At 36.9% G+C, this 23,101-nt stretch overlaps 1 protein-coding gene and 1 pseudogene across 1 annotated transcript; one reads left to right on the top strand and one right to left on the bottom strand.

Annotated features, from left to right (window-relative positions):
* The window catches only part of LOC112439084 (POTE ankyrin domain family member E-like), a 115,743-nt pseudogene that overhangs the window by 80,482 nt on the left and 12,160 nt on the right, over positions 1-23,101 (bottom strand).
* On the top strand, positions 12,865-13,845 carry LOC106634365 (olfactory receptor 11H12-like). Its single transcript, XM_014343625.1, is given in 1 exon segment — positions 12,865-13,845. A coding segment is annotated over 1 exon segment (981 nt).

The following is a 23,101-nucleotide window of genomic DNA, read 5'->3' as shown; positions in this document are numbered from 1 at the left end:
AAGAAATAGAAAACAGACCAGAAAGCATATCTGAAGAAGAAATTCTAAAAAACTACCAAATCTGGAGAAAGTTGCTAACATCTAAACACAGCAAATGCAGAGTTATCCAAACAAGTTTAAGCCAAATAGGAGTTATCCAAGATGTACAGTAATTCAAATACCAAAAATTAAAGAAAAAGAAAACATTTTGAAAACAGCAAGTAATTAGAAGCATATCACATAGAAGGGAATATCAAAATAGCTGTCACTGGATTTCTCAACAAAATCTCAGGAGACCAGGAGAGAGTAGGATAATGTATTCAAAGTGCTGAAGGGAAAAAACAAGGCCAACAAGTCTACTTAACCCAGGAAAGTTGTCCTTGGCAAATGAGAGAAAAGCAAAAACTTTTCCAGACAAACAAAAGCTATGAGAGTTCATCACCACTAAATATGTCTTAAGAGAATTACTAAAGGAAGTTCTTTGAGCTGAATTAAAAGGCTGCTAATTAAAAACATAAAACATATGAGAACACAAATGCAATGGGATAAGAAATACAAAGTCATATCCAGAATATTCTAAGACTGTAATGATGATGTGTAAAGCAATTTTTTCCTATAGTACAATGGTTAAAAGACAAATCTATTAAAACACACAGAGCAAAAATAGTCAATGGATACACATAAGAAAATGATGTAAATTTTGACATCCAAATCGTAAAATGTGGGAGAGGAGAAATAAAGTGTACGGTTGTTGTTGGCAAATAAAGCGTACAGTTGTGATTGTTGTCAGCTTAGAATAGTATATCATATAAAAATAAAGACTAAAAACATCACCCAACACTACACAACTACATGGAAATTAAGTGACTTGCTCCTGAATGACTTCTGGGTGAACAATGAAATTAAGGCAGAAATCAAAAAAGTCTTTGAAACAACTGAAAACAGAGACACAATATGCCAAGATCTCTGGGATGCAGCAAAAGCAGTGTTAAGAGAAAAGTTTATTGCACTAAACAATTACCGCAGAAAGTTAGATATATCTCAAATTAATGACCTAGCATCCAACAGAATAGCTAGAACAACTAAAACAAAGCTAGCAGAAAAAAAATAACTAAAACCAGAGCAGACCTGACTGAAATACACCAGAAAATTAATACCAAGAATCAATGAAACCAAAAGTTGATTCCTTAAAAGGATAAACAAGATTGATGGGCTGCCAGCTACAGTAACAGAGAGAGAGCGAGAGCAAGAAGGAGAGAGAGAGAAGATTCAAATAATCACATTAAGAAATGACAAAGGTGACATTACAGATGATCCGATAAATACAGAATATCCTCCAAGACTATTAGGAACACCTCTATGAACACAAACCACTAAATCTAGAGGAAATTGATAAATTTCTGGAAACAACCTCCCAAGATTGAATCTGGGAGAAATTAAAACCCTAAAAGACCAATATTAAGGTCCAAAATAGAAGCAGCAATAAAAATCTACCAACCAAAAAAGTCCTAGACCAGATGATTTCACAGCCAAATTCTACCATGCATACAAAGAAGAGCTAGTATCAACTCTACTGAAACTATTCCCAAAAATGAGGAGAATGGACTCCCCCCTAACTCATTCTATGAAGCCAGAATCTCTTTTGATACCAAAACCTGGCAAGTGAAAGTTTATAGCTGCAAGTGCCTACACCAAAAAAGTAGAAAAATTTCAAATAACCTAGTGATGTATCTTTAAAAACTAAAAAAGCAAAAGCAAACAAACCCAAATTATTAGAAGAAAATAAATAATAAAGATCAGAGTAGTAATAAATGAAATGGAAACAAAGCATACAATACAGAAGATCAACAAAGTGAAAAGTTTGTTTTTTGAAAAGATGAACAAAATCAACAAAACTTTACCTAAGAGAAAAAGGGAAAAGACCCAAATAAATAAAATTAAGACATAAAACCAATACTGCAGAAATTAAAAGGATCACTAGCAACCATATGCCAATAAACCGGAAAATCCAGATAAAATAGATAAATTCTTAGATACATACAACCTACGAGGTTTGAGCCATGAAGAAATCCAAAACCTGAACAAACCAATAACAAGTAATGAGATCAAAGCCCTAATAAAAAGTCTCCCAGCAAAGAAAATCCCAGGACATGGTGGCTTCTCTGCTGAATTTTACCAAATATTATAGAGGAATTAATACCAACACTACTCAAACTATTCCAAAAAATATAGGAACACAGAATACATCCAAATTCATTCTATTAGGCCAGTATTACTCTGATACAAAACCAGAAAGAGACATATCAACAAAAGAAAACTACAGACCAATATCCCTGATGAACACTGATGCAAAAATCCTCAACAAAATACTAACAAACTAAATCCAACAGCACATTAAAAATTTAATTCACCATGATCAATTGAGTTTTATTCTAGAAATGCTAGGATGATTCAACATATGCAAATCAATAAATGTGATTCATCACATAAAGTTAAAAACAAAAACCATAGGATCATTTCAATTGATGTTGAAAAGACAATCATAAAATAGGAGAAAATATTTGTAAACTATCCATCTGGCAAGGGATTAATAACCAGAATATATAAGGAGCTCAAACAACTCTATAGGAAAATTCTGATCATCCAATTTAAAAATGGGCAAAAGATCTTGCTCAGAAGAAGACACATAAATGGCAAACAGGCATGTGAAAAAGTGCTCAGCATCATTGCTCATCAGGGAAATGCAAACCAAAACTACAAGACGAATCATCTAACCCTAGTTAAAATGGCTTATATCCAAAAGACAGGCAGTAAGAAATACTGGCTAGGATATGGAGAAAAGGGAACCCACTATTGGTGGGAATGTAAATTAGTACAATCACTATGGAGAACAGTTTGGAGGTTTCTCAAAAAGAACAAAAATAGAGCTACCATATGACCCAGCAATGCCATTGGTAGGTATATACACAAAACAAAGGAAATCAGGATACCTGAGAGATACCTGCACTCCCATGCATATTGCAGCACTATTCACAATAGTCATGATTTCGAAGCAACCTGTTTGTCCATGAACAGATGAGTAAATAAAGAAAATGTGGTTAATGTACACAATCGAGTAATATACAGCCATGAAAAAGAATGAGATCCTGTTATTTGCAACAACATGGATAGAACTGGAGGTTATTATGTTAAATAAAATAAGCCAGGGACAGAAAGACAAATTTTCCATGTTCTCACTTATTTGTGGGAGCTAAAACTTAAAATAACTGGATTTATGGAGATAGAGAATACAGTAATGGTTACCAGAGACTAGGAAGAATAGTGGGGTTAAGGGGAGGAATGGATAATTGGCATAAAAATACAGTTAGATAGAATAAGTAAGATCTAGTATTTGATAGAACAACAAGGTGACTATAGCCAAACAATTTATAGTACATTTAAAAATAACTAAAAGAGCATAATTGCATTGTTTGTAACACAAAGAAAGGGTAAATGTTTGAAGTGATGGATATCCCATTTACCGCGATGTAATTATTATACACTGTATGCCTGTAGAAAAATATCTCATGTACCCATAAACATATACAGTCACTGTGTACCCATAAAAATTTAAAAAGGAAAATATAAAATAAACAACCTGATATTACAACTCTAGTAACTAATAAAAAAAGAACAAACTAAACCCAAAGTCAGCAGAAGGAAAGAAATAACAAGGATCTGAATAGAAATAAACAAAATAGAGACTAAAACTACAATAGAAAAGAACTCAATGTAATAAAGAGTGTTTTTTCAGAAGGATAAACAAATCAACAAACCTTTAGCCAGACCAAGGAAAAAAAGAGAAAGGACTCAAATATTAATACAATCAAAAGTGAAAAGGGAGACATTACAACTGAACCATAGAAATATAAAAGCTCATAAGAAAAAAAAAGCTCATAAGAGAGTACTATGAAAAATTGTACAGTAACAAATTGAATAAAGTAGAAGAAATAAATAAATTCCAAGATACATGCAAGATACCAAGACTGAATCATGAAGAAAAAGTAAGTACGAACAGACCAAAAATGAGTAAGAAGATTGAATTGTAATAAAGTCTCCCATCAAAGAGAAGCCCAGAATAGCTTTACTGTTGTATTCTACCAAACACTGAAATAATTAGCAATCCAAAAAAAATCTAAGAGGAAGGAATACTTCACTTCCAAACTTTTTTTACGTGGCCAACATTACTCTGACACCAAAGCCAGACAAGAACAAGAAAAAGAAAAGAAAAATTACAGGCCAATATCCCTGATGAACATAGATGAAAGAATCCTCAATCAAATACTAGCACACTGAATTCAACAGCACGTTAAAAAGATAACTTACCGTGCTCAAGTGGATTTACCCCAAGGATACAAGGTGGATCAACATACATACATCTATAAATGTGATATACATTAACAAAATGAAGCCCAAAATTATATAATCATCTAATTAGATGCAGAAATAGCATTTGAAAAATTCAACATTGTTTCATGAAAAGATTCTCAACAGAGTTGGTTTAGAAGAAATATACTTCAACATAATAAAGACCATGTATTACAAGCCTACAGCTCACATTATATTCAACGCACCCTCCAAATCTCAGGCTGAATTGTGATCCCCAATGTCAGAGGGGGTGCCTGGTGGGAGGTGTCTGTGTTATGGAGGTGAATCCCTCATGGGATGGTGATGGTATCCAACCCAACCCTCAGGAATGGGTTTGCATTTTACCCATAGTAGAGTTACCATCAGATCTGATGGTTAAAAAGAGTATGGGACAACCCCCTCCCCACCTAGCTCCCTTTCTTGCCATGTGACGCAACTGCTCCCTCTTTGCTTTCTTCAATGAGTAGAAGTTTCCTTAGGCTTCAGAAGCTAAGCAGATGCTGATGCCATGCTTGTACTGACTGCAGGACCACAAGCCAAATAAACCTCTTTTCTTTATAAATCACTCGGTCTCAGGTATTCCTTTATAGCAAAGTAAAATGGACTAACACAAATGTTACTGGTGATTTATGCAATGGCCATTTTAAGGGTGTGGTGGGGGGAAGCCATATTTAAATATACTGGAGGTGAGAAAGACATGAGGAAAAGATGAAGATTCCTTACTGTCTCTCAAGTATGGCAGGCATGCTCCTGCCTTGTGGTCCCTATACATGTCATCTCCTTTGCCTGGAATGCTCTTTTCCCAGATATTTATATTTCTTTCCCCAACACTCCCTTCAAATCTTTGACCAAATATCACCTTTTCGGTGAGGCCTTTCCTGACTAGCTATTGAAAATTCCACTCGGGAAATAAGAGATATTGGTCAAAAGGTACAATGTTTCAGTTAAACAGAATGAATAAGTTTTGGAGATCTACTGTACAGCATAGTGACTGTAGTTAACAGTCATGTGTTATACCATTGTCCCTAAATATCTGCAATATCTGGGGGGCGATTCGTTTCAGGACTTCCCAAGGACACCAAAATCCTGGGATGTTCAAGTCCCTTATATAAAATGATATCATTTTATATTTGCATGTAACCTACGCATATTTTTCCATACACTTTAAATCATCTATAGATTACTTATAATACTAATAAATATAAATGTTTTATAAATAGTTGTTATACTGCATTTTTTTATTTTTATTGCTTTTACTGTATTTTTTGTGGGTTTTTTGTACTAATACTTTCTATCCAGTTGGTTGAATGCCTGAATGTGGAACTCATGGAAACATAGGGCCAAAAGTATACTTGAAATTTTTAGAAGAGATTTTAAATGTTCTCACACAATAAAATGAAAGTATGTGGAAATGATAAATATGTTAATTAGTTTGAATTAATCATTTCACCATGTATACATATCAAAAAATCATCTTGTATGCCACAAATGCATAGTTTTTTAATATAAAATAAAAAATATCCCATCACCTATTATAAGGCAAGCGCATATTGAACAAGTGCCAAGTGAGCCTCATATACTGGATAATGATTCCATGGAAAGTAGCCTTGCTTAACTGGGAAAAGACCCAAGAGACAGAGTAGCTCCCTATGGAAAATCGTAACTGGTTTAAATGACAGCTTAAACTCCAGAATGTCTCACCAGACAGTCAAATACATCTCTGTAAAGAAAGAAGTAGAACAATGCTAGTTCTGTGAATTGTTTTTTCCTCTCATGTGAATCTATATACTGTTTTTGTCAATTACATCTTAGTAAGGCTGGCGGTAAAATGCACCTCTGCCAGCTCCCACACACACTCCCTATTGACCTGACATTTCTAATTTTTCTCCACGTTTCCTCATCACTCCCTAATATACTATATAGTTTACTTATTTATTTAACACCTGTTTTCTCCCTTTGGAATATAAGTTCCACATAGGAATTTTTGTACATTTTGTTCACTGCTATGTGCATGAGCATTTAGAGTAGTCCCTGGAACATTCACAATCAACTATTATTGTTGAATTAACTAATCAGTTCTTAATATTAAAATATAAATATAAATAATATAAACATGTATAGTAAATTTTACACCTAAATACAAACATTATGAATATAAGTGTGATGAAAGGAAAAATTTTAAGTGTTAAATGGTCGTTGTATTCTTGTGCATATATATGTTTTCTCAAATTTTTCTATAATAAACTTGTAGTTACACTTGTAAAATATCAAAAGTGAGCATTTGTTAAAATAAATTTCATGCTTTCTGAAATGGCCATTTCAGAGGTGTAGTGGAGGTGAAAAAGAGGACTCCCTGCCGTCTCAATCATGCCAGGCGTGCTCCTGCTTCGTGGCACCTACACATGCCGTCTCCTCTGCCTGGAACCCTCTTTCCCCAGATGTTTATATTTGTTGCCTCCACACTTCCTTCAAGTCTTTATCCAAATATCACCTTTATGAGATTTCTGAATTTTTTATTCATCTATAACATACAAAAAGTACAGTGCACAAATCCTAAGTATATTGCTCAATGAATTGTTATCAACTGATACTCCTGTGCAAAGGTACCTAGTTCAAGAAACTGAATGTTATCAGCATCCCAAAATCCCAACCTTTTCATTGAGGCTTTCCCTAACTACCTATTGAGAATTGCGCCAGGGGATGTGGGGAGACATTTGTCAAAGGGTACAATGTTTCACCTAAAAGGGATGAGTAAGTTCTGGATATCTACTGTACACCATTAACCTTAAGAGAGATCTCAAAAAGGAAAAGAACTCACAAAAAAAATTGCTGTAAAGGATACACATGAAAGGCGCAGAAGGGAAGTGGAGGGAGTGCAGAGAACTGTGGGCTGAGTCTGAGCCTCAAGGCTTTTTCAGCATAAAATGCCACAAAGACTGTTGATAAGCAAGCCTGTCCCCCATTTACTAAGCTTAGGCAATTAAAATTTTATCACTACCCAATGTATCAAAATTTTATCACTACCCAACACTGATTTAAGGACTCAACACTCTGACTTGAGAAAACCTAAAGTACAAAAAGTTACCACAAAGGTGGGTGAGACTCTCTAAGGAGCTCAAATATATGTCTTCAATGTGTTCTAATTGCAAATTACTTACAATTTGGCACAACATATTGGGAGAGAGGAGTAGTGAAATGGTAAAAATCAAACCTAACTTCAAAATATTGTAAATTTTGGCTCTAAGATCATTCTTAATGACCCAATATGTGCAGTGAGGCTCTTCTCTTCCTCCTCCATGTTACAGATGAGAACACGAAAGACTAAGCCATTCACATTACCCCAGGGAAGGCAGAGGGAAAGGGCAGTCCAGGTGTCCTGAGCTGTACTGCTCGCAGGGGAGGCCTGGCCCACCACTAAGTCTGAATACTTCCAAACCTATCCTTACATGAAAACAATATCTGGGGACCATTTCATTCCAATTGGTTTTGGGTCCTAGTTTCTGCCCAGTGGTCAAATCCAGAAACCCAATCAGGACCTAGTTTCAATGAGTGGCTCTGAGCTTAGCTAATTAATGGCTTCCTGTCCCAAGAAAGGTTTCTTGTTTTTGTTTGTTTAATTAATTGTTTGCTATTGCACTAAAATACTTTGTCTTACCTGACAATAGTGAGCTCAGGATTATCTTGGCACAGTTGGTTATGTGGTTTGAGCCCTCCCAGAGTGTTACTGTCTACTAGTTACCCATTAAAGTTTAATACAGCAGAAGACAATGAGCTTGCTAGAGATGTCACAGAGCCTTTGTTGCCATGGCAATAATTGTTGGACCAGATCACAGAGAAGTATGTAAGAGACAAGAAAGAGAGAACTGCAGGAAAAGCTGAAGCATAATAGTTTTTTAAAATAGTCTCTAAACTTATAGTGGAGTAATGTGTTTAAACTTGTGGGGAAAACTACTTTATGAGAAAGGCTGATTTTCCAGCATCCTCTTAAGGAGATATGTTTTTGGTTTTATGGAAGAATGGTTTCTAAGCTACATTTCTTCTTCTTCTTCTTCTTCTTTTTTTTTTTTTTTTTTTTTGAGACGGAGTCTTGCACTGTCACCCAGGCTGGAGTGCAGTGGCGCGACTTCGGCTCATTGCAACCTCCACCTCCCAGGTTCAAACGATTCTCCTTGCCTCAGAATCCCAAATAGCTGGGATTACAGGTGCCTGCCACGATGCCTGGCTATTTTGTTTTCTATTTTTCGTAGAGACAGGGTTTCACTATTTTGGCCAGGCTGGTCTTGAACTCCTGACCTCATGATCCACCCGCCTTGGCCTCCCAAAGTGCTGGGATTACAGGTGTGAGCCACTGTGCTCTGCCTACATTTCATCTTAAAGTAAAAGTAAATGAATTGGGATTAATTTGGAAGCACACTGACTATTATAATACCAAGAACTTCATATGAAGGCAGATAGATGGCCATTAAAATGGCAGAAATTCAACAAGATTTTTAATAGATGATTGGGTCAGTGAGAAATAGTTTTGATGTGCAATATGAAACCCCAAATATTCCAGGGGCTCCTGCAAAGTGTAAACTTGGAGTTTCCTTGACTTAGAAGTGAAAGAAGAGCAGGATTGGAGGTGGGTGAAAGAAAGAACCTAGTGATCTAGGTAATGTCACTTTGGATAACATTTGCTCTAAATTGCTCCCAGCATCAGAGTAGAGCTTGGGAGGAGTGAGTCTGTATTTCAAAGCCCAGGGTTTCAGTCAGTGTGAATGAGACAGTGAGGATTATCCTGCCCTCTTGTGCTTCTGAGCCAACATGCCAGGGCTTGAAGAGGAGAGGAAGGAAATGAAGAAGTCACAGAGTGCCTGACTGAAGAAGCAAAGTGCAGAAACACATCCCCTCCCTCTTCCCTATAGAAGTCAAACTCCCCCAAGACTGCTCATCACTATCAGCATGAGATGGCAGTATATTTACTTAATTAGCTAAAAGTGAATAGAGCTTAAAGTTTAGCCCTTAGGTGGGATTTTGCCGACACAGACTTCCTAGGACTTTTGTCCTATCAGAGTGGCCTGTTGTACTGTGAGCTTCTTGTGTCAAAGGTTAATTAATCTTGTCTATCCAGAGTCTAATGTTCGAATGTATGTTCATTTAATCAGGCTGTTTATAAAGTATAGTGGTTTAGTGACAAGATTATTTAAGAAAAAATCCCCAGAGATATATTGTTGACCAGAGTAAATTAAAGGTGTAAACATTTAATAATGCCTAGAAGCCCTAATCAGAATAGATATAATTTTTACTAGTCATTCTCATCTTTTGAAAGAAACATCACAACTAGAAATGAAAAAGGTCATGTTACCACTGACCCCACAGAAATAAAAAATAACCATCAGAAACTACTACAAACACCTCTATGCACACAAACTAGAAAACCTGTAAGAGATGGGTAAATTCCTGGACACACCAATAACCTGCTCCAAAATTGCATCAGTAATAAACAGCCTACCAGCCAAAATATATATATATTTTAAAAAGCTCAGGACTAGATGGATTCACAGCCAAATTCTACCAGATATGCAAAGAAGAGCCAGTACCGTTTTTGCTGAAATGATTCCAAAAAACTGAGGAGGGACCCCTGTCCAACTCATTCTATGAGGCCAGCATCATCCTGATACCAAAACCCGGTAGAGACACAACAACAACAAAAAACTTCAAGCCAATATCATGGATGAACATTGATATAGGGCAGCTTATGATTAGTATCATGACAAAGACACAAAGATGGTAAAATAAAAATTCAAGGATGGGGCCAGGCATGGTGGCTCACACCTGTAATCCCAGCACTTTGGGAGGCCAAGGCAAGTGGATCACAAGGTCAAGAGATAGAGACCATCCTGGCCAACATTGTGAAACCCTGTCTCTACTAAAAATACAAAAATTAGCTGGGCGTGGTGGCGCGCACCTGTAGTCCCAGCTACTCAGGAGGCTGAAGCAGGAGAATTGTTTGAACCCAGGAGGCGGAGGTTGCAGTGAGCTGAGATCACACCACTGCATTCCAACCTGGGGACAGAACGAGACTATGTCTCAAAAAAAAAAAAAAAAATGCAAGGATGGAAAAGGTGCTTTGCTTAGGGGAAGAGGGGAAAACATTCTGGGGGGAAAAAAATGTCTTTTGAACTGGACCTTGAAGGAGGGTTTTTACAGGTGTAGGCGGAGATAAATAGAATTCCAAACACAGAAAATGACCACAAAAAAGAGAACATAGGAAACTGAAGCTATTCAGAGAATGAAATGCTGTCTACTGTCTAATTTATCTGTAAAAGAGAGTAGGGAAAGATAACACCAGGAAAGTAATTTGAAGTCAATTTGTGGAGAACTTGGGACCTTGAAATCATTGATGGCTTTTGGAGCAGACAAGAAGATCAAAGCTATGTTTTAGGAGTTTCTAAGTATTATGACTAAGTGATAATAAAGGTCTGAATAAACATTTTCCTCCATAGTCTTTCAAAGTGGAAGTTTGCTTTTAGACAGATGTCTGTAGTCCTAGGGCATACATCCCTGATGTCCTCAACTACTTCACAGCACTTGGTAGGAGCATTCACTCACACATGAGTGTTTAGTTACACTATATTGGCCCCTAAATGCCATAAAGTAAAAATAGAAGGGACACAAATAAAAGTCAATACTTCTCTCATGTTAATTGGGAAGTCACATGTTCCTCTCAAGTATTTCTGTCAATTAACTTAAACGTTGCTACTTCTTATACTTTTTTCTCATATCTAAAGGATTCTGCCAAAAAAGTGCCATCCTTCTAAAAGTCATTTCTAAATTCTGTAAGTTTTTGTTCAATGTGTGACAATGTTGGAACATCAGTACTTTCCTCACTGGGCTGTATATCCTCCAACATATGCACAGTAACACTTGAAATGTTCCTAAACATTATGTTAGAACTTTTGGTAACATTTTGTATCTTATTTCTCCTCAGATTGTGTCTTCCAGAAGATTTTTTGGAATCCGTCTGGTGGGCAAGCTCTTTGTAAATAATGATGTCTTAGAATAGTTGTCATTACTCTTTACTGATTCTTCAGAGAATATGTAATCATTAACTTTTTAAAGATTCATTGGCTTGGAAGATAACTTTCCTAATGCTATAGAGGCTACATCCCAGGAGAAAGTGAGTTTTATAAAGCGCATTTTTAATTTTGGGGCCACAATAAAACTGTCTAGCTGGAGGCAGAATATGGTTTATAAAATACATCATTTAGAGATTTGGTTCATGTCAAAACGATGATGGCTTCACCTTTTGAGCACTGCTGAGAATCATGACACTCCCATGTCAATCCGTTTCCATAATTTCCTAATGTTGGTTTATTAATGTTTCTGGTTGGAAGCCTATTAAAGAGGCATCTATTACTAAAAGAGGCACAAACATAACTTCTAACTAGTCATACCAAAAGACTTCCCAGAGCACTGGTGTAGAGATCAAATTGGAAGAAAAACTTCTGAAAATTTGTGTTTCTTCTCAAAATGCAAGCCCTCTTGACATCTAGAACTCACATCCCTCCATATTTCTGAGGGAAAAAAAGTTTTTTCAGGTAACTCTAATCCCTAATATATTTTTATAAGAATGTAGAAAGAAGTTTACCTATAACAAAAAAAAGTGTTTGATTTCTGTCATTTAGTAAAATTTTTCAATTTTACAAAAAGCATATAAGGAAAATCAATCTCCAAATTTTATGAAATACCTTCAAAAATAAAGTTTAATGTCTAGATCTTTGCAAACTTTTGTACATAATGACTAAATCAATATTATATTGATTTTATCAATATAATAATCACTATATCAGTTTATGAAATTAAGGTAAAAGATTAATCAGGAACTTAAAGCCTTCCCTTTCTACAGAAAACATTGCAGCTTTACAATATTAATATTAAAAGTCAATATTGGTAAGCAACATTAGATAATCACTTAAGCTAACAGCAGCAGCAATAGAAATTCAGAGATAATGGCTTTAACGTGATAGCTACCAATTTATTTTAAAATATGTGCATTTCTTTTGCATATGTAAATAATGTTAAGTAATATGTTTAGCTGAAATGTAAATGGTCAAAACTTTCCTTGCTGAGTCTATTGCACTGTAAGTTGGGTTTGCAGTAAGAAACTAACACATTTGTGCCCTCTCAAAGTACTAACTTTGGGTTGTATGCTATCCAGAAACTATATTAAATCATTTCTGTCCCGAAATAATGACCTTACAAAAGGAATTTAACTTTACCTAGTTCTATCACGATTGCATATTAACGAGAGATTTAGAAGCTGGCAGAAGTTTTTGTTCAATCAGCTACCAAGCCCAAAACTCATATACTGTATAGCCAAGAAAAAGTAAACTACATTCTTTTCCTAATTATTCTTTTGAAAAATGACTTCATGTTCATTGTCTTGTCTTCATTCTTAGAAGAGGAATTCATTTTGTAAAAGATTCCTGACTGATAATGTGTCTCTTGACCTTGCAGGTCACTGGCCCAATGAATGTCTCTGAGCCAAATTCCAGCTTTGCTTTTGTAAATGAATTTATACTCCAAGATTTATCTTGTGAGTGGACAATTCAGATCTTCCTCTTCTCACTCTTCACTACAACATATGCACTGACCATAACAGGAAATGGAGCCATTGCTTGCACCCTGTGGTGTGGCTGGTGACTTCACACTCCCATGTACATGTTCCTGGGAAATTTCTCCTTTTTAGAGATATGGTATGTCTCTTCTACAGTTCCCAAGATGTTGGTCAACTTCCTTTCAGAGAAAAAAACCACCTCCTTTGCTGGATGTTTTCTCCAATTTTATTTCTTCTTCTCTTTGGGTACATCTGAATGCTTGATTTTGACTGTGATGGCCTTTGATCAGTACCTTGTTATCTGCCATCCCTTGCACTATCCTAATATCATGACTGGGCATCTCTGTGCCAAACTGGTCATACTGTGCTGGGTTTGTGGATTTCTGTGTTTCCTGATCCCCACTGTTCTCATCTCTCAGATGCCCTTCTGTGGTCCAAACATTAACGACCATGTTGTGTGTGACCCAGGGCCACTATTTGCATTGGCTTGTGTCTCTGCCCCAAGAATCCAACTGTTTTGCTACACTCTAAGCTCATTAGTTATTTTTGGTAACTTCCTCTTTATTATCGGATCCTATACTCTTGTCCTGAAAGCTGTGTTGGGTATGCCTTCGAGCACTGGGAAACATAAAGCCTTCTCTACCTGTGGGTCTCATTTGGCTGTGGTATCACTGTTCTATGGCTCTCTTATGGTCATGTGTGTGAGTCCAGGACTCGGACATTCTACGGGGATGCAGAAAATCAAAACTCTGTTCTATGCTATGGTGACCCCACTCTTCAATCCCCTTATCTATAGCCTCCAGAATAAGGAGATAAAGGCAGCCCTGAGGAAAGTTCTGGGGAGTTCCAACATAATCTAAGCCATATTAGATTATTCCTCCATGATCAGATCAGTACAGTCTAACAAAGAGAAATCAGAATTATATAGTTATTTAAATCTAAAAAATATGGATCTAGTGATATTGACTATATCAGCCTATGAAATTAAACACCTGTTGGGCCCCTTACAAATTAAAGTTGCCACATTATATAGATAAATGGAAGCGTGTGGTTTCCCTTTGGCACCTAGACTGAGTATTAACTGAGAAATGTACATATTTGGGTGTTTTCTGGATAGTTTCCATCTGATTCATCTGTGATAAAAATTCTTTAAGTTCTATTTGACTTAAATTTATTGTTCTGACATTGACAAAATTATAGCTATGTTATTTTGTTTGGTTGGTTGTAAATAAAAGAAGAAAAAACATATTTTCTGATTGTGATTCCTATCATATTTGGCTTTATTATTTGGTGACATGGTCATTTCTAATAAATAAGCCCTTATAAGCAATTTATCAACATTTTTGTGGGACAATAAAATATTCTAGCCTAATGACATCCAAACATTACTTTCTTCTGAGCCCCTAAAGGGCAGATTCTAATTCCATCTGTAGTAATATCAGTCAAAATATTCACAAATGCATTCTTCTAAATGCCTAATATTTTTACCTAAATAAGGTATCACCAAAAACATGATGGGTCAATTTATTGAGTTTTAGATAACAGAATATCTCCCCCTAAAAATTGGACAGGTCAATGGTGTACTTGTGGATACACTGCTTAAGTTCAAAAAATAAAATCAATGGCAGTTCATTGTCATTTGTTGCTAAAAAAAATGTGAAAATAACATGAAGGAAAATTTTTAAAGGAAAAAAGCATTTATAGTTCAATTGCTCTAATGTATCTATTTTTGTTAATATGTCTGTTTCATGTGATTTAATGTTGAACTTGCTCCCATTTATAGCAAGTTTTCATAATTATCATTCTTAGAAAGCATAATATTTTATTGAACTAACATGCCATGAATTGTGAATTTTTATGTGGGGAGATGAACATTGTCCTAGACGAAGGGCCTTCCTTCCAAGAAGCTAAGAGCTGACTAGTAAAAGGGAATTTTCAGAAGGGATATTAGGAGAAAAATGAATGCCTCTACTACACAAGAATGACTTCTCACAGAATTTGTACTGTGGCATTCTGGGGTAAGGTTACTGAACACTCCAACACCTTCCTTCCTTCTACAACCAATTTTTTTGATGAACATTACAGTTATCCCATTTTTTGTTATAAAATAATATCTCAATAAAATCTCCATAAAGATTTGCCTTGATAATATTTTGCAAACCTGAATTAGGACTCATCATCTAATCTGAAACAGACTGTCCCAGAAAATACAGAATATAAGAATATGATGTATGTGCAACAATTTTCCTTTCAGATTTTCTGTCTTGTAACAGTTTATTGGGAAAGAGATCATTATTCAGTTCAAAAGGTAGGAATGCATTTGTGAATTGGGGTCTGGACATTCCAGGTAGAACAATTATTTGCTCCTTTGATGTAAGACAGTATCAAGCTTTTAGTCAATCTTATTAGAACTCTGCCATATCTCTCACTTGTATAGCCGCTGAGGATCTTTCCTGTTTCTTTACTCCTTTCCAGGGTATATGACTTTTAAGTTACCTGAGTTCTGATCAGCAAATGGACTCAAGAAGAACAGGTAGTCAAGGCAGGCAATATTTCCACCACAGTTTCAGAACTCCCTACTTTGTGGTACTAAGTTAATACATTTGTGCAGCCACTACCTTTTCAAAGGTTTCTTCTTACAACCTCAAATACTATGACTGGTTCACAACCTCTTCCATAGTGCTAAATTAGACCAAACACCGCATATATACCATATTTTTTCAAAGCCAAACTGTATCCCAAAGAGAGAGAAGGAGAGAGAAAGAATAGCAGTAAAAATGCAGTGTTATTTCAGGTTGATATTTAAAAATAATTGTGCTGGTTAATGGTTTCCTCGGGGGAAATGACAATTGAAAGTCAGTATTTTCTACTTTCAAATACAAGTCATGGTGTTTATTCGCTGCCTTTACAACTGAATAGATGGAATTCGCTGAACAAACTTTGATTGTACCCTCAATTACAATTAATTCCCTCACAAAGCAAAATTTATTTGTACAACCAAACATTAGGTACATTCAAGATTACTAGAAAACTTAGGACATAAGGTGGAAGTGTGAAAATATTAGGAGAAAAGAAAGAGTGTGTATCAGTTTAACAGGTTTTCATATGCAAATTCACCACCACAGGGTTCGCTGTCTTGGCAACATTGAAAATAATAATAATTAACGTTTTAAGACACCTATTTTGTGTCAGGCAATGTTCCAAGTCTTTTCTATGTATTATTTTATTTCCCACTTATGAAACCCAAAGAAATTGGGTTGGTATTATTGTATCTCTAATTTTTGAAGAGTGAAACGGGCAGAAAAGGTAACTTGCCTAGTTGGAGATGGCATCTGATCTCAGGCAGGCTAACAATGGAGCCCACAGTTTTTACTACTATTAGGGGAAAAGATCAACATTATCGAATGAAATAGATTGGATCAAATCTAAGTCACTGATTGTGTGAGCTTATGCAAATTATCTGACATTTCTGCCTAGATTTGTTTAGACTATAAAATAGAACTAATGATAATACTTTTGTCAGACAGTGGATTTGATGATTAAATGAGGTAAATCAAGGTAGGATCTTACACATAGTATTTATGGAATCTATTTCAGTTAATATTATTAATGTCTTTCATTTGTAGGGCTCTTCGGCATTTCCCAAACACGTTTATATAGTTGTTCAGTTCATCCTCACAAATTCTGTCATCACACAGTTAAGGTAGACATTCCCATACTCATTTCACTGATGAGATTCAAAGAAATCAAGTATACTGTCCAAGGTCACCCATAGTAAGTGAAGGAACCAGTTCTTCTGACTTCAAATTCAGTAAGAATTCTGCTGTACCATACATCCTATTCTGGGAAATGTGGCTAAGTCCTGTGTAGCTAACTTCAGAACTACATGGCCATGCAAGCCAAAGAGCTGGATTTACCCCAGAAATGAATACTGTAGAGAAGAAATGAGTGAAGTAGAAGAACTAAGGGATTTCTTTCCAGTAGTTTTAAGGTAATAACTACTCAAATTATACAAATATTTATGTAAAACGTATTTCACGTGCAAAATATGTCACTGAGTGAAAATGGCAGATCATGAAACAATAGTATTATATAATCTTACACAAACATGAAGTCATGGGATTATGGGTAATTAAGATTCATTGTTTCCTCTTTTATGCTAGTATCTTTATTTCCTAATTTTTCCATGACAAATATGTATTTTTTGTTCAATTTACAAACAACATGGAGTTAAGAAAAAATTAGTGTTTACAAATGGATGCATAATTTAAAGCAATGCTTTTAGACTCACCACTTACCCACACTTCCCCTCCACTTTGTGTGTAAGGAAAGGATAATGCTACTGTCTTTGGTAAGCTTTTACCATGTCTTTACAGAGCTTCTCAAGTACTTTTCCACGTGGGGTCACTTTGTGGAGAGGAGTTAATTTGGCACCCTAGTCCTTCTATTTCACTCAGAACCAGCTTTTTCTGCAAAGGAAAGAGTGGTCCTTGATAGTAAACCCTGGCCTTGTGGTTTTCATTCTAGATGCTTAGAACAACAACAACAACAAAAGACAGAGAGAGAGAGAGAATGGAGGAACATGTCATACAATCAAATGAACCTTCCCAATCAAGAACTTTACCCGGGAACCTCCCATCTACATTTGTACACATCTCTCCCCCCAAGCTCCCTGCTTACTACTAATACAAGAACCAACTTTAATTAAAAGAGGGTTTGAATTGTTATGTTTTTGATACCTACCTTTTTTTAATTATACTTTGTTTTCGGGTACATGTGCACAACCTGCAGGTGTGTTACATATGTATACATGTGCCATGTTGGTGTGCTGCACCCATTAACTTGTCATTTAGCATTAGGCATATCTCCTAATGCTATCCCTCCCCCCTCCCCCCACCCCACAACAGGCCCCGGTGTGTGATGTTCCCCTTCCTGTGTCCATGTGTTCTCATTGTTCAATTCCCACCTATGAGTGAGAACATGTGGTGTTTGGTTTTTTGTCCTTGCGATAGTTTGCTGAGAATGATGGTTTCCAGCTTCATCCATGTCCCTACAAAGGACATGAACTCATCATTTTTTATGGCTGCATAGTATTCCATGGTGTATATGTGCCACATGAACTCAAACAAATTTACAAGAAAAAAACAAACAACCCCATCAAAAAGTGGGCAAAGGGTATGAGCAGACACTTCTCAAAAGAAGACATTTATGCAGCCAAAAGACACATGAAAAAATGCTCATCATCACTGGCCATCAGAGAAATGCAAATCAAAACCACGATGAGATACCATCTCACACCAGTTAGAATGGCGATCGTTCAAAAGTCAGGAAACAACAGGTGCTGGAGAGGATGTGGAGAAATGGGAACACTTTTACACTGTTGGTGGGACTGTAAACTAGTTGAATCATTGTGGAAGTCAGTGTGGCGATTCCTCAGGGATCTAGAACTAGAATTACCATTTGACCCAGCCATCGCATTACTGGGTGTATACTCAAAGGATTATAAATCATGCTGCTATAAAGACACATGTACATGTATGTTTACTGCAGCACTATTCACAATAGCAAAGACTTGGAACCAACCCAAATGGCCAATAATGATAGACTGGATTAAGAAAATGTGGCACATGTACACAATGGATACCTACCTTTTATTTATCTGTGTTTATTATAAGAACATATTTTAAACGTTTATCTCTTCCGAGTTTTTTTTATGAGTAGTCAAACTGGGCACTCATCTCTTTTAAAGAACATAAGCCATTTATCTATCAAGAGTATATACTACTAGTCATCTTAATAAAAACAGAACCATTTTTAAAAGATAATAATTCAACTATGGCCAAAGAAGCAAAGTATCTATGGTTGGAATAAATGATTATTACTTTTTATTAAGTAATTCAATTACTCCACATTTTACTTAAGTGTTGGAAACTCAAGATCTATCCAGGGACTCAAATTTGCTGCACATAGTAGACTTAGATTCAGCTGCATATAATAGAAACTCAAGCTACAGTAATTTATGCAACATAAAGGTTTAGTTTTCTTCTCTCATGAGTGCTTCTAAAGATAATCAGTCCACTGCAGTCCAGAGGTGGACAGTGCCAAGATATCATCAGGGACCCAGGCTTCCCTGCCTTTTTGACAAAACTTTTGTAGTACGTGTTTCTGTCCTTAAGTTCACCTTATTACCTGAAGATGGCTGCTGAAATGTCAGACAGCAAGAAAGAGGCAAAACTATATTCCGTTTATATATCGGAACATAAGCATGTCAAATTATAATCACCATAAACAGAAGAGACTGCAACATCTAATTTATTAAACTGGGCACATTCTCAAATTGAATAAAATTGAGGTTGTATTAGTTAGGAAGATAATAAAATTGGGTGTTAAATATGTAGCTAACAAACTCTGCCACACATGTATTGGGTATAAAATTAAGAAAATGGACATAAGTGATGGAAGTTTAGAAGTAGCCCCTCTTCTCAAAAGCCTCACTCTAGGAGGTTGATACACCTCTTAAGCAAAACTTTATACCCAAATGAACTGCAAAAGAGACAGAGTTGGTGGATAGAAAAGTTTTCAAAAAACAAAAATGTTGATAAGCAAAAAAAAAAAAAAAAAAAAGACACTACAAAAACTCTTGCAAATGTGTATGGAAAAAAATAAATTTAAATTTATTTCCCCTATTCTCCACAGAACAAAAGGCCCACATATGGTGCTTGAAAAACAAATGCTTGGAATGGTGCTGGGAAAACTGGCTAGCCATATGAAGAAAGCTGAAACTGGATCCCTTCCTTACACCTTATACAAAAATCAATTCAAGATGGATTAAAGACTTAAACGGTAGACCTAAAACCATAAAAACCCTAGAAGAAAACCTAGGCGTTACCATTCAGGACATAGGCATGGGCAAGGACTTCATGTCTAAAACACCAAAAGCGATGGCAACAAAAGACAAAATTGACAAATGGGATCCAATTAAACTCAAGAGCTTCTGCACAGCAAAAGAAACTACCATCAGAGTGAACAGGCAACCTACAAAATGGGAGAAAATTTTCGCAACCTACTCATCTGACAAAGGGCTAATATCCAGAATCTACAATGAACTCAAACAAATTTACAAGAAAAAAACAAACCACCCCATCAAAAAGTGGGCGAAGGACATGAACAGACACTTCTCAAAAGAAGACATTTATGCAGCCAAAAAACACATGAAAAAATGCTCACCATCACTGGCCATCAGAGAAATGCAAATCAAAACCACAATGAGATACCATCTCACACCAGTTAGAATGGCGATCATTCAAAAGTCAGGAAACAACAGGTGCTGGAGAGGATATGGAGAAATAGGAACACTTTTACACTGTTGGTGGGACTGTAAACTAGTTCAACCATTGTGGAAGTCAGTGTGGCGATTCCTCAGGGATCTAGAACCGGAAATACCATTTGACCCAGCCATCCCATTACTGGGTATATACCCAAAGGACTATAAATCATGCTGCTATAAAGACACACGCACACATATGTTTCTTGCGGCATTATTCACAATAGCAAAGACTTGGAACCAACCCAAATGTCCAACAATGATAGACTGGATTAAGAAAATGTGGCACATATACACCATGGAATACTATGCAGCCATAAAAAATGATGAGTTCCTGTCCTTTGTAGGGACATGGATGAAATTGGAAATCATCATTCTCAGTAAACTATCGCAAGAACAAAATACCAAACACCGCATATTCTCACTCATAGGTGGGACTTGAACAATGAGAACACATGGACACAGAAGGGGAACATCACACTCTGGGGACTGTTGTGGGTTGGGGGAGGGGGGAGGGATAGCATTGGGAGATATACCTAATGCTAGATGACGAGTTAGTGGGTGCAGCGCACCAGCATGGCACATGTATACATATGTAACTAACCTGCACATTGTGCACATGTACCCTAAAACTTAAAGTACAGTAATAATAAATAAATACGCCAAAAAAATAAAATAAAATAAAATAAAATAAATGCTTGGAACAAGACATGAGAAAACTATTTTAGTGTCTCCAAAGGCAAACTTATGTCATTGTTATTGCAAGAACAGAACAGAAGCAGAAAAAATATTCAGAAGGGCTTCAGTCAAGTCAAGCAAAATACGAGTTAGAGTATGGGGACTTTTCTGTCTTTGGGAGATTAAATTACCAAAACCCAGTTCTGGCTTTGATTTTTTGACTTCCTTCCCAAAAGTTTCCCATTGGCCTGTGTCCTCTGGAAAACAAGATCCGACCATTCAGATAAACATCCATCTTTCCTCTTCTCCCTCTATTCCGTAATCCCAACTTCAGTGGGAAGGTCATGTTCCTTCAGCAAGACTGCGGGTCCCTCTTCAATTGTACTGCCATAAAGGGAGCACTGGGATGGGGAGGTAGAAATGGAGAGATGATGGTGTGCTCTTACTGCGAGGAAAAAACTCTCCTGGAAAATGGAGATGGAACTTGTTCTTTCAGAGATAGGAGAATATTATACAAAGTTAGTGGGAACTGAAATCCCCAAATCAGACTGAAAAAGGGGAAATCAAAAATAGAAAAGGTAGCTGGGAGGGGAAGGGAGAGAATATGATGCAATTTGGGGAGATGTTAAGAGGTTAACAAAGCACTCTCCTTCTTCCCTAGAAATTCCCACCTGACAGTTAATAACAAGGGAGTCACACCTGTGTGTGACAGAGGGCTGCCAATGGCCATTGTGGAGGAAAGAACCACCGAAAAAAAGGCTTTACTCTTGCTGCACGATAAGGTGGGAAAAAAAATCCTTCCTGAGAAATTTCAACCTTGTCTCCGCTGACTTCCAATTTCTCTGCTCAGAGGTAAACAGCTGCTAGATAAGCCTTGTGGACAAGGTGGAAGAGCAAGTAAGTAGAAACTGACAGGGCAGAAAGCAGAAATGAAGAATCTCTCACACAGAGAGACTCTACCCCTCTCCAAGGGAAGCCAGAGGCTTGAAGCCAGGCAAGGATTAGGTGGCATTTAAGAGGAATCTGTGTGTTAAGACTTGCCACAATTTAACTGCTCAAGTAAGGAGCTGTCATTTGTGGATAATGTAAGTATGCTTCAGGTGATACTATCAAACTTGATTTCCTGAAAGCAAAGGACCACTGCATAGCTCAGAATTCTATATTCCTAGGATCTCTACCTCAAAACCATTGCATCTCCTTGGTCTGAGATTTACCCCAGCCTCTGAAATCTCCCTGAATACTAGAATAGAGAGGGAAACCCAGGAATAACAGGGCATGCTATTTGACACAGTCAGAGCTCAAGAAACAGACTTTGAAAAATGTGAGGAAACAGCCATGGAAATAGGATGATGGAGCACCAATTGTATTGAATGATATCCACAATGAGGTGGATGGCTTTGCAAGGTTGAGTCATCTAGATGATTCATTCCCAGGACCTTCTTCTCAGGCCTCCTCTGAACTTTTCACTGAAATCTGAGGCAGGTACACTACTCATGCTCCAGCTCCCTTTGAAGAGACATTATTACTCAAGGAAAGGCAGCTTCTGTGCTTCCAGAGCCAGCTTTCTGTGGTCACCCAGGAATGTTATCTCAAGAGAAAGACACAGAAATCCATGTCCTTTGATAGAAAATCCTCCTTTGCTCAAGGGCATGAGTTACTGAATAAGTCCAAGGAGGGTGACACTTTTCATTCTTGTTTGATGTCTGTCATTCTCAGAGCACCAGCCTGATCTGCCTCTTTCCATCTTTTCAGGGACCCAGATAGGGGACATATGATTATTGCTGACTTCATAATAGGCAACTGGAGGCTTTACCATGAAAGATGAATAAGTAAACAGTGCAACTTGGAGGTAGGGCTGGCCACCTACCACTTGGTGGCCAACGCAGGGACTGCTCACCTCCTGCTGCTGTTTCTGGAGCCTGTTGATCAGCAGCAGCTGCACAACTACCACCGCTTTACCCGGTAGCTTCAGAAGGAGGACTATTTTGATTTGCCCCAAGGTGAGGTTGAGTGGGATGCCTTCTGTGAGTGACTTTGGAGAAGGCTAAGGAAAGCCAGATGAGAAAGAGAGGATTAGAGGCTGTGAGAGGTTTAATCAGGCAGAAATCTCTCCC

The sequence above is a fragment of the Pan paniscus genome, chromosome 16, assembly GCF_029289425.2.
Source record: "Pan paniscus chromosome 16, NHGRI_mPanPan1-v2.0_pri, whole genome shotgun sequence".
Taxonomy (NCBI): Eukaryota; Metazoa; Chordata; class Mammalia; order Primates; family Hominidae; genus Pan; species Pan paniscus.
The sequence above is the reverse complement of the archived record's forward strand: the minus strand, read 5'-3'. Positions and strand labels throughout refer to the sequence as shown.